Source organism: Struthio camelus, chromosome 4 (assembly GCF_040807025.1).
Source record: "Struthio camelus isolate bStrCam1 chromosome 4, bStrCam1.hap1, whole genome shotgun sequence".
Taxonomy (NCBI): Eukaryota; Metazoa; Chordata; class Aves; order Struthioniformes; family Struthionidae; genus Struthio; species Struthio camelus.
This window is the reverse complement of record NC_090945.1, coordinates 50356589-50368835: the sequence shown is the minus strand read 5'-3', so window position 1 is coordinate 50368835 and position 12247 is coordinate 50356589. Positions and strand designations below refer to the sequence as shown.

The 12247-nt window shown below is 39.0% G+C and overlaps 1 protein-coding gene across 14 annotated transcripts in view; it reads right to left on the bottom strand.

Moving 5' to 3' along the window:
* TENM3 (teneurin transmembrane protein 3) overlaps positions 1–12247 on the bottom strand; it is a 1330030-nt gene that overhangs the window by 60395 nt on the left and 1257388 nt on the right. For 10 of the 14 annotated variants that reach the window (XM_068942559.1, XM_068942564.1, XM_068942565.1 and 7 more), the window contains one exon: positions 5425–5571. In XM_068942559.1, coding sequence (XP_068798660.1) covers positions 5425–5571 — 147 coding nt within the window. Of the gene's footprint in view, positions 1–5424; positions 5572–6495; positions 6517–8108; positions 8136–12247 lie in introns of all 14 variants that reach the window. The other 4 variants (XM_068942557.1, XM_068942561.1, XM_068942560.1 and 1 more) reach the window with 1 other exon arrangement.

Sequence of the window (12247 nt, the reverse complement as noted above, 5' to 3'; positions counted from 1 at the left end):
GGACTGGAGCATCTCTCATATGAGGACAGCCTGAGAGAGTTGGGATCGTGGACAGAGCCTGGAGAAGAGAAGGCTCAGGGGGACCTTACCAGTGTGCAAAAATACCTGATGGGGGGCAGTAAAGAAGATGGAGCTGGACTCTTCTCAGGGGTGCCCGGTGAAAGGACAAGAGGCAACGGGTAGGAAATTCCATTTAAAGATCAGAGGCTGTGGACCCTCCATTCCTGGAGCTACTCAAAACTCAACGGGACATGGTCCTGAGCAACATGCTCTAGGTGACCCTCCTTGAGCAGTGGGGTTGGACTAGGCAATCTCCAAAGGTTCCTGCCAGCCTCAACCATTAGGTGATTCTCTGATTGTTTATAATTTCATTCTTGTACAATATGAAGCTCCTTTCTGGCTGAAGTACTGAGCTCCCTTGCTAGTTTTAACTCTAGAAGCCTGGATCAGCGTCAAAGCTAAGGGTACTGACGATTAAAAGCATAGTTTTGGTTTTTTATACCTCTGCATGGTCTCCAAGGCAATATCTGGTACAGTTGCCAAAGGAATGCTCAAATTTAGTCATTCATCTTTGTTAGTTTATAAAAAGCAAATGTACATCTGGCGTATAGTCTGCAGGTCATAAAACTGCATGAGATTGACACCTTCTGAACTAATCAGCTGGAAATGCATTTTTACAAGCCTCTCCACTAACATCAATCAGAGAAAGAATCTCATTTTCACCAGCCAAGATACAGAGACACGCTGTTTGTTATTTTTCTGTGGAGTTTATCAGCAACTTGCCCAGGCGAGTGACGGATGGTTATGAATCTGGCTCCTTATAACTTCAGAAAAACATTTTTCATTCTTTCTCTGAACTTATGTAGCTAGAGCTATCTAGTACCACTAGGCTGACTACTCTATTGCACTGTATGAAGCAGAGTAGAATTTCCTTTCTGAAACAGCTCTGCAAAATTATTGATGAATTTTGTTTAGCCTGAAAAATACGAGTCTTACCTCAACACCAGCTTACGAGCTGTTATCATTCAAATGTGATAGCAAAATTATAAGGAAAATATAAACTGTTACAGCCAGCTGGACAATCATTATCAGCTTCAGAAGGCTATTTTATATTTTTTTTTGTTCTAGATGTAAGTGGGTTGTCTATATACAGCAGATGTAATGAGTCCATTAGCGTTTTCCTCCTCAAAAGCTTAAAGTCTAGCTGTGAAAATCTTGATAAATGCTACTTTTTCCTTTGCTCCAAAATGCACAGAATTGCAACGTAGAACAGTCTGGTGATAAGATTACTTACCTGGAGAGACTAATAAAGACAAAAAAAGGTTAAATGAGGAGAGTCAAGACTTCTGTGGAGGATTCCTGCACTTCTGGATGTCTAAAGATAAGATGCATGAGTGTGGATGTTTGCCTTTGAGTAGAATTTAAAGGGTGTATATATAAAACTGCTGGAAGGAAGAAAATCTGCGGTACAAAATAATTCCAGATTATAAATTCTGCCAGAGTGTTGAGAGTGGATCATGCCTATGGACCTACATAAATCACATTGCTGGTAAATATTTTCATCATATATTTAAGTAACATAGAAACTCTATGAAGTAAATTCCAGTGTCTATACAGGAAGAAAACAGTTTTTGAGCTATACTGCTGCCCATCGCAGCAGGGTGGTTTCAGTGACTGTGGCACACTAAGGGAAGAGGCTGGAATGGACAGAAAAAACTCAGTACTGAGAAACCTCAGTTATCCTCATGTACATGAGGATCACATCAGGTTATCCCTGAGCAGCACGCAAGGACCTTGCTCAATGAGTTACTCTTGCAGTACCTATGGAGGAGTACCCGCAGCATATTCAACATTCTTGCTGCAATCTTCGAAAACGCCTAAAATATCGAGTGCTGGGCTCTAAATAAACTGTCACTCCAGAAACAAATCTTGGCCTTATGGCGGACAGGCACTACAGATACACCAACCCAGCACTCCCCAGCAGCCATGGAAGCAAACAGGAAGGTAAAGAATAGTGGGGAAGTATTTGAGCACAAACTAGAGAACGTCAGGATGCCACTGTACCGATTCTAATCCAAGAAGAAACTTTCTGAAATGTCCTGAGCTTGGGTTATCTTTTTGCTTAGTTAATCTTTTGACATGCAAAACATTCTGAGACACTAAGCTGCTATGTTAATTAGCAGCCTGCTTGTATGCACAAGAAAATATCATTCCACACATGCCCAATTCTTACATGCTTTTGTGAAGCGTTTGCTACTATCCGCTGTCAAATAAGGGACACTGGGCTAGGTGATCTTTAGTCTGACTCTGTAGTCCCCTGTGACAATATTTATCATGAGCAGGCAGTCCTAGCCTATGCAAGTAATTATACGAATACGCCAACTCCTAAGCACGCCTCGTTTTGTTGTAATATTTATTTTAATTTTAGCAATTAAAGAATGTTAATAATCCTTACTAATCCCTACTGGTGACAACCTGTTACTACTCTTAATAATTGAACAGGAACTAATAAAGAACAAACTTAACAAAGTAACCTCTTCAATAAAGACCTACCTAAACTAAAGAGTCCACAGCTTATCCCTCCTATGGAATGATGACAAAACATTTCCCACTTTGCTAAGCATAACAGTAAAACATTTCCGCCTAAGTAAGGAAGTCAGGCTTATTCCACCCATGAAAAACACTGACTTCCGGTGAACTCTCCTCTCACCCCACACAGCCACTGAAGAGTTCAATTCAGCCTAACGTCTACCTGTGGCACACACATTCCTTTTAAGCTGATAAAAAGTACAGAAAATTCTGTTATTTACTATCTAAACCAAACACATGCAAAAATAAAGAGCGAGCTATTCTTAAAGAGAAAGGATGTGATCTGTAAGACTTTCAAAAACCGTTATTACAATGAAGACAGGTAATAATCATCCCATAATATGTCAATAGCACACAGAAGGGAAAACGATCAAGAATGTCCTTATTCCGTAATCATTTCCTGATTTTCCCACTGAAGTCGGTGGATGTTCATGTTGACAAAATTTGAACGCTCAGCTCCAGAAAGAAGTAAGAATTAAAACAAGAGCAGACGCTGTTATTAATACGAACGGTAGTCATACTAACATATGCATGTATTTCATCCACTGTATGATGAAATATAAACATTAACCACAGTATATCAATTAGCGAACAACTAAGATAACTTTAATTACATAACCACTGAGCCTAGTGCAACATACATCACACTACCTGGGGTCATCAGTATAAATTCAGCCTAAGTGCTCAGATAACCTAATCTCCCACAGTAAACAAACATGGCAAGGAGGCACCCTTTCGCCATTACCTGTAGCTGTCTGCAATCTGAACGGCTTGTGTGAGAGATTAGGGGGCTGATTGCAAGTACTCTTGGAAAGGGAAGAAACAGTGCTTCTCTTTCCAGGTGGATTTCTGGCAAAGAGAACTCACCTTTCCCAGTTTTGTTTGGTATCTTTACAGTTTTTAATTTAATTTAATTTAAATGTTATAGTTCAACTTTTTTCCTCAGCCATTAATCAAAGACTGCAGTGAACGTGCTCCTTACTGAAGCATATAAATGAAAAATAAGGATCACTTAAAGAGAAATGCCAATGACAAACAGCATTATGTAGGTCAATCACGGCAAAACAGCTGGCCAATCCCTACCTCATAAAATAGCTGGGTAATGTCTGCAAAGGAAATAATAATAAAAAACAAGAGAAAAGGCAAGAAAAATATCACTCTTAAAGCTTTGTTTTCCAATATTGTCTGTCTTTCTGAAATTTAAGTCATCTTGTTAGCTCCTTCTGCTCCAATTCCTTGTTCTTTCTCCCCTTTTACTCACAAACAACTATTTTTTTTCAGTCTGAAGGAGCATCTCCTTTTACCTTGCTCTATTTATGTGCATTTCTGTTCACCTTGCTCGTCTTCCTCCTGCTGCCCTGTCATCTGCTGTTGACTCACTCTCTTGCTTTCTGACATGCCACCTCATTCTACTCTCTTTAACATTTATTGAATGTTTTAGTCTATACCCTCCTCTCTTTTTTTCCTACACCACCTATTTTTTCCCTCCAAGTTGCTTTTGTCCTAACCTTTCTTATTTCTCTTCCTCATTGCTTTGTCTCTTTTCATGCTTGCATGTTTCCCTGTCTTCCTTAGGCTCATAATCCCTTGGCCTGTCTGAACCTAATTCCCTGAAAACCACATCTCTGCATGAAGATGCTACAGCTAAATCACTCCTTTTCCTCCCTTCATACATGCAGAAATTCAGCTTTGCACCCACTCGCTGCATACCATGTCACCTCACATGCTTCAGGCCCCTAAATGTGCAAAGTTGATTCAAAACATAAAATATGTAAAGGGGAAGTGTGGTAAATCAAATGATGTGCAAGACAGTAAGTAACAGCAGCACTGTTTTGACCATATTGTTTATTTGCCCCAGGGAGTAAACACTGCTGTTATCTAAGCTTACGATGTCTTAGATCCCAACCGCAATCAGGATATGAGAGCAAATAGCCAACGAACAGTGGGAAAGATATAGGCAGTCTAAAGCTGAAAAATAAGGACAGTCACCTACGACATCATCATCACCCAAAGGCCCTAACAGAGTTTCTTATCTCTGCTCTGGATCTAAAGGTGTTAAAAAAAAAAAAAAAAGAGTAGATGAGAGAGCAAGAAAGACAACAAAAGTACTACAATGATCTAATATTTGACTACATTCACATTTTAACTGGTTTTGTGAGTTTTCTGTGGGATTTGAGTCATGTTAGAAAGTCACAGCCCCTCTATCTTCACTACCCAGCAATGATTTGATCACAGATTGATTCCTTCCGTCAACAGCCCTGCATGCATCTCACTGCAGATTGTTATCTGTCACATGAGTGACAGACTGCAGAAAAGCAAGCAAAAAAAAGACAGACTTCTAGGAGTATCCTGTCAATTATCTGAATATTCACAGGCTATGGATGAATAAGATCTTCATAGCCTCGGCAAGACTTTGCTTCCAGAAATAGCATCGCAGGTCAAAATGTAAAGTTCCTATTCGGCCTTTTCTCTTGGGATAATTTCCTTGTGAGGTCACTAACCATTTGAACTCCCATCTTTCTTTTTTTTTTTTTTTCCCCGCACTGCAACTCAGTGAATTGAGACCATACTTCTTTCTAGCACAGAGAACATCACAGGGAAAAGAATGGGCCACCAATCAGCTTCTAAGTACGTATTTCACCTGTTGCAATAACCTCGTAAGGCTTTGCTAGTACGCCACACAAAAGCAGCAAACGTTGCAGTGCGTTCTTACAGGCACGAGAGCTAGTGAAACGCACGCATGACTCTCTCGGCCATGTTTTTTCACCTGACTGGAAAATCTCAGTTCCTCAATATATTTTGCCCAGTGTTAAAACTTCAGTTGATATATCTTACCTCCTTCGTTGTCCTTGCTGTCAGTGCAAAGAGTTTCCATGGCTACGTCGCAGCCGGCTCCCCGCCACCCCGGCTGGCAGACGCAATGCCAGCCGTTTTGGTCCAGCGTGCATCTTCCATTGCTGTTGCACAAGCCAGGGCAGCCCTCTGTTGAAACAGACAAAGAAGAAAATGACAAGAGATTTAAATATTGCAATCATGTCAACCAAAAAATACGAACAAGGGACACTTACTGGGAACAGGCCTTTATAACAGCACAAATACTGTAATTGCACATGGAGTGGAACAGCAACATTACCTGGGGAATGCAATTCTCAACAAAGTGGCATCTTTGATTGGCCTGACACTTGAGACACCACTTACCTGTACAGGCACGAAATATATGCACCAATCCTCTAAATACCTGCAGGCCAGACAAAATTAAGTTTGTTTTTTATTTTTTATTTTTTGTTTTTTGGCAAAGTAACAAGAGATGAGTGCACAGCGCAAACACAGCTGCGTAAAATGATACATTTTTCTGCGCTCACAGAATAGAACATTATTTGCTGTATGCAGTATTGGTTACTTACTGGTACAAACGTTTAAGCTGCCTGTTACTATAAAACAAATCCCTCCAAATTCTTAAGTAGGAAAGCGAGTCTGATTTTAGGCACGTAATAAAAGAGATCATTAACTTTATCTGGTCTCAGAGTTGCCGTATATTCATGTGAAATTACAGTGCGTTAAGTAATTGCACAAAGTATAGGCCAGTTTTAATGACTATACTTTATGCCAAAAGTACATTCCTTTTCACAGAATAAGCAAAGCCCAGGAAATAGTGAAGCAGCTTAGCATCTATTCTAACAAACATTAGGATTCAGGCTGCATACGGATGGGACAGGACCAACAGGATTTCCAACTCAATGTAATAGCTGTGCGTATTTGATTACTTAGGACGGACAAAATGAAATACCATAAGGACCACAATAAAACATTGATAGACTGAACAAAAACACGGTAGTGACGTGCTTCAAGACAGATAGCAGAGAGTGATTTTTTGTGACAGTCTCCCTAAGGCTTTTGTGCTGTTACCTTTATATCCTATCTTGTCTGCTTTTATGGCCAAGGAGGGAAAATTTGGGAAACAATTAAAATAATTTAATATATCCAAAATCTGTAATCGCTTTCAGTCTAACATTACATTAAAAAAACAATATCTGTCACTTCCTAGTGATGAAATCAGGCATGCAGCCAACATGGCCTGTATGAAGATGACAACACTTTATAAATATGTAGATTCTGGTGTTCCTTATCTGTGACTATGAGAAGACACTGAAAGAAGCAAGTACAGCATGGCACTAAGTATCTTATGTGAAGGTGGCTACCAATCAGGTATTTTTGGACACAACAATTACCTGTAAACTTTTATTAAAAAAAAAAAAACACACTAAATAAATGGCTAAAACGTTTCTTCACTTTCTAGGACTACTGGCTTTGTGAATTAATCTACTAACCTGTTTTGGTTAAACTTGCTCAAGCTTAGAACATTCTTTCAGAAGTAATAGCTTATTTTTTCTTCTAAAGAATCATGAACATAATGACTCCTTTCAACTATGTAGTTTCAAATTACAAAAATCCCCAGAAAAAAGTTATAAAGGGTGCTTAACTCTTGTCAAATTACTCATAGAAGGCAGAGAATCACAACAGCCTCTTATGAGAAAGTATGATGATGTTATAGTTATGGATATCATGCCATCATGCCAGGCTGAGATTAGTCGTGCTACTCTTTTTCTTTCAGATTGTAGCTGCCAGCAGTATTTGTCGATGTACAGAGAGTTATTTTTTTCTGAATGTTTCTTCTGTTTCATTTATGGAGGATATACAGATTTAATTGCCCTACCAGCAGAGTGTTTTAGAAGTCAATTGGGTACACTCAAGACTCATTGTGTGAAAGCCTGGATATTGCCATGGATATTGCCATATTCTAATGAAAAAAAACACAAAGAAGGAATAGAAAAAGATACTCAGGGAAAGAGGGGTAGGACTTTTGTTAACAATTTTTCTATCAATTTTTTACCATAACTGAAGATACAAGAATCTTTGCTGTTTCATATTGGGCGTTTACATCCCTGAGCCTTTTAACTGAAAACGTTGCATAAAGCATATAAGCTTTTTCTAGCTTCATACAAAATACAAGTCATAATTTTCTATAGCTGCTTCTACACTTAGATGTGTTCCATGTTATTCTGTTGGTCTCGCTATACATAAACACACACATATCTGTAAGTAATCTGTTCTTTAGAACCATTTACACTTGTTCTGTGACAAGAGCATCACTTTGTTGCTTTTCCTAGATATTTCCTTTTTCTTAGGTAGAAATCCAATGACAAAACTAACAAAGATAAAGCACCAAACAGCAAACGAATACTATCTTCAGTTTTTGGTTCAAGCAAAACCTAATACATGTATACAGTTTGTACAGAAATGTGTAACAACTAATAATAATATTATATAACGTCAAGTGAGGTTTCGCATTTGAATTTGAGATGGGTTGAAACTAACATGAATTAAATCTATAATCCATGGAATGTATCTAAGGAAAGATTCTTCTGCCAAATCTAGTACAGTGGTCACTATATATTCATATATATATAAAAAAATACATGTAGGTATAGGCATGTCAGCAAAGAGCAAATATACAGTACCTTTCACTATCTTATCCAAATAGTGAGCTTGAGAATTAAAAAGAAAAAAAAAAACAGACAGACATTTCAGAAGTGTCACATAAAACAAGAATTGTTCAGAATTCACATGCAAATCGAGCAGGTGCACCTGACACGAGAGATCTTACATTACAAAATGAAAATGTATTTCACAGCTTTTCAAAATGCAAGAAATTCCCTTTTCAGCAAACACACTCACGAGTCAATGAAACAGTATTTTAAAAACGAGGCCTGCAGGAGAAAGAGATGCTACCTTTCTAAGATGAGGCTTTTTTCTTCTGATTTCTTTTCACATACTTTGATTTTCATGTATAAAAAAATATAATCAAAGCTAGTAAAGAAATCTAATTTACAATACAACATAAGAGTCATTACTTCGATTGTGAGCTGTGAAACACTGACCGCTCTAGGAGACCTTTGATTTGCAGGTCACGTACTACTCTGACGGTGTAACCAGCACACTACCTTAATTCCGATTGGATTTACAGCATTTTAAGGAGGAATAATTTTCTTCTGCTTCAGTTCAGTCACAGTTATTCTTCTGAGTACACAGAGCCAATTATGTAAAATAAGTTAGACCATATATGAAGGGTGGAGAAGGGTGTATCAGGGTTAGCAGCGTGGTGATCCATTTCATTTGGGAGAACGGGTGAAAACTGAACTTAGGCTTCAGATGTATAAAAATAAATAACATGGTATATCCAAGAATAGCAAGACTTTTTTGATAAGTTATGACACTTAAAATTTGAAGAGGACAGATGGATGATTGAAAGACAGACCACAAAACGGATTTAAAGCACTAGACCCTACTTTACTTTAAATACAAAACAGAGAGGAGGTGTGTTACATACTCCCCCCTTATTTCAGGAAACAGACATCGGCTGCAGTCGCGTTAGAGGGGCTAACTTCATACAGCAAAACCTCATAGCACAGGTCCGTTGCAGGCCACCACACCCAGCTGCTGGCACGTATGATGACAGGATGTCACAAAGCCATCTACTGTGATGGGGACAAACAAAGCTGAGCCAACGATGTTGGATCCCATCCCTTTTTTGCAAGGTCTCCCAACACAACCCCTACCCAAGTTATTTTCAAAATTTGACCTTTTCCAGAGCTGCACTGGATAACGGCCCCGCCTGGCAACTACTCTGTCACTCACTGTTAACCCTCAACACTGCTTATGGCATGTGTTAGAAAGGCATTTCCAACCATGAGATTTCACTCCAATTTGGCTGAATGGAAAAAAACTCTTCCCAAGCCCAAGAAGGAAGGTGGTGAGATACGGAGCCTCACAGAAGCCACAGTCATACTGCTACGACTAAGAGAGGGACACTTTCTTGTCCCTCTCTTGAAGAAGAAAATGCCAGATGTCCACTGCACAGTGGTGGGTTTTTTTCCTAAAATAAAGGTAGGAGGAGACAAAGTAAGAAGATGAAAACATCAGTTATAGAACGTTTAGATGGCAGCGACGAAGTACCTTTTCACATAAACCACAGACAAAAAGAAAAGCGATACGGCTGCATTTCAGGGTGGATCAAATTCTTCACTGTCGTACCAATATAATTCCCCTTGCTCCTACAGGATTGCTCTTGGAGTACTGTGTATTATGCATGGAGGAAAAATCAAGTTCTGTTCCATAAAATGGAAGCAATTAAGTCTGGCTGGGGAATACATCTGTCCACCAGTGAAACATGAAACACCTCTACAAACGTAGGGAGGGACAACAAAATGGAACATAGAAAAAACTGTCCCAGGTAACTGAAAAGAGTCCCTGCAATCCCAGACCCCCACATGCTAGGATTCCTTTCAGAAATCCAATTTGCAACAAAAATAAAAGGAAGAAGAAAACACTCTTCAGGATTTTTGCATTCAGTAGTCTTACAAGAAATCTGTTCCAGACCATATACCTGTAAGGCTTGAAAATCCAGCTCTAGCTTTCAACATCCTTTTTCTCACGGTCATTCTACATACACTTCTAACATTAAGGACAATGCTATATACTATTCTTGTGAACATGCAGCATCCTAGAATCAAAAAGCACAAAACAGATGACCAAAAGAAGTTATTTTTGTAGCGGAATTTAGCTAGCCATGCTGTCTTCCTTATCTTCAAGGTGCTGCAACTGAAATAGTAATGAATCCAGTTGTATGTGGCAGTATAAAAACAGGAGGCTGAAGGGAATCCCCCTCCTTCTCTTGCTACACAGAGAATTACAGGTGGGATTTGGAGCACAGTCCTGCTCTTCATAGTATTTAAACCTAAATCCTTAAGAAGTCCAATGATCTAATTACAGACTTGGTCATATACTTTAATCTATACCTGTAAGGGTTTTCTTGTTGGATTTAAGATTGTGAAATTTAAAATCTTGGTATTATTTCAAGGAGTAGAGGGAATTCATATAGCTCCATATGGAACATACAGAAAAATAAAATGAAGGTATTAAATTTGTAGATATTCTAGCACAATCAAAATCCAAGCAAATGTTAAGTGGCATTCAAAAATCATACAAATAAAATACAAACTGCGTTAGCAAGGTATGTGGCTATTTATGCAAATACGTGGCAGATAAACGTACTGTGAAAGGACTGTTAACACTGCCTGGCAAGCTCACGTTTACCGTGGTATGTTTCATAACCAGCCAGAACCCAGACCCTTTTTTTTCCTTTTTTTTCTTAACTGAATGTCTCCCATTAGTCTCCTATTAAAGATGTAAGTCAGTATCTTCTTTAGATTATTCATATGCTCCTTCCTGTAGGTACGACAGAATAGCCACAGAATATATCTTAAATCCATTTATCCCAGTCAGTGCCTGTTTAAATCAGGACGAGTCCCGTGCATTTGACGTTCCTTAATTGGTACTTGTGGCACTGCTTTATTGTCGATTATTCTGTCATAAAGCATTATAACAGTGAGGTGCTTCGAAACACCACGTAACAAATTCATACAGTTAGTAGGTTATACCATAACCCTTCACAAGACGTTTTCACCCACCATAATCTTTGTAATCAATACACTAGGCTACAAGTAATTTGTGCAGCATACAGTCCCATTACAGTGCAAACCCATAACAGCTCTGCTCAGGAGTTACTTTGCCAGGAGCAGGAGCAGAATTAGACCTCGCAGCACCACCAGACGCGAGACAAAAATGTAAAAGCATGGGACCAAAGTGGCTTTGATCAAGGTGAGCCTCAGTTGCAAAGTAGGAGGCTTTTTTTGCTTCCTCCGCCTCGCAAGCCCGAGCGGTACCCCTGCCTCTGCTCCTCTAACACCGCTAGCTTTCTCCCTTCCTTAGTGCGCTACAGCCTCTCCCTCTTAAGCCTCTTAAGGAAATCAGAAAGGAGGAATTAGAAAGAGGGAGAGAGGAGAGCCAAAGGGAGGAAAAAAAGAAGATGAAGAAATAATTTTGGTACACAGCAAGCAATGAAGAATAATGCATCTGTGTACTCTAGGTCACTTCGGGGCTCAAAATCAGATTTTCTTCAGGACTGGCCTCTCTTACAAAGCAGGTATTTATACCTATAAACCCAGCATACGAGCGCAGCTTGCTTTCACTCATTCTCTGCGTGCTGGCCCTGCTCCTCTGCTCGCAAGCACGGCTTTGCGTCCTCTCCTTATGGCCCACAAATTCGCTACAGCGATCCCCTTCTTTGGGGAGCCACTGCATATCTGCCGCTTCCACAAGCTTGCGCACCTAGATACAGATCTTCTGGAGGGAGATGTAAACAATGTGTCTTGCACCAGACATGTTTACACTTACACATTATCTGGCGAGCTGTATCATTTATGGAGATCAACAGATAAAAATGCCATCTCAATTTCACAGTAGAAAAATTAAATGTAAACAAACTATGGCATGTTTATAGTATAATGTTCCCCTTAAATTTTTTTATACCTTTGACTTTCTATTTGTTTAAAGTGTTATAACATTTTAATATTTTCACTATACATATATATATATATTTTCAAGATTTTTTTTTTGTATATAACTTTGTTTACACTACATATGAAAAAAAAAATCCACGTTATAAAAGAATATGAGAGTTGCAAAGTCAAACATTCAAAATTTAAGTGATGTCAGATTTATGGAGATCTGTACAATTTTTATAGCTTCCGCCCTTGAA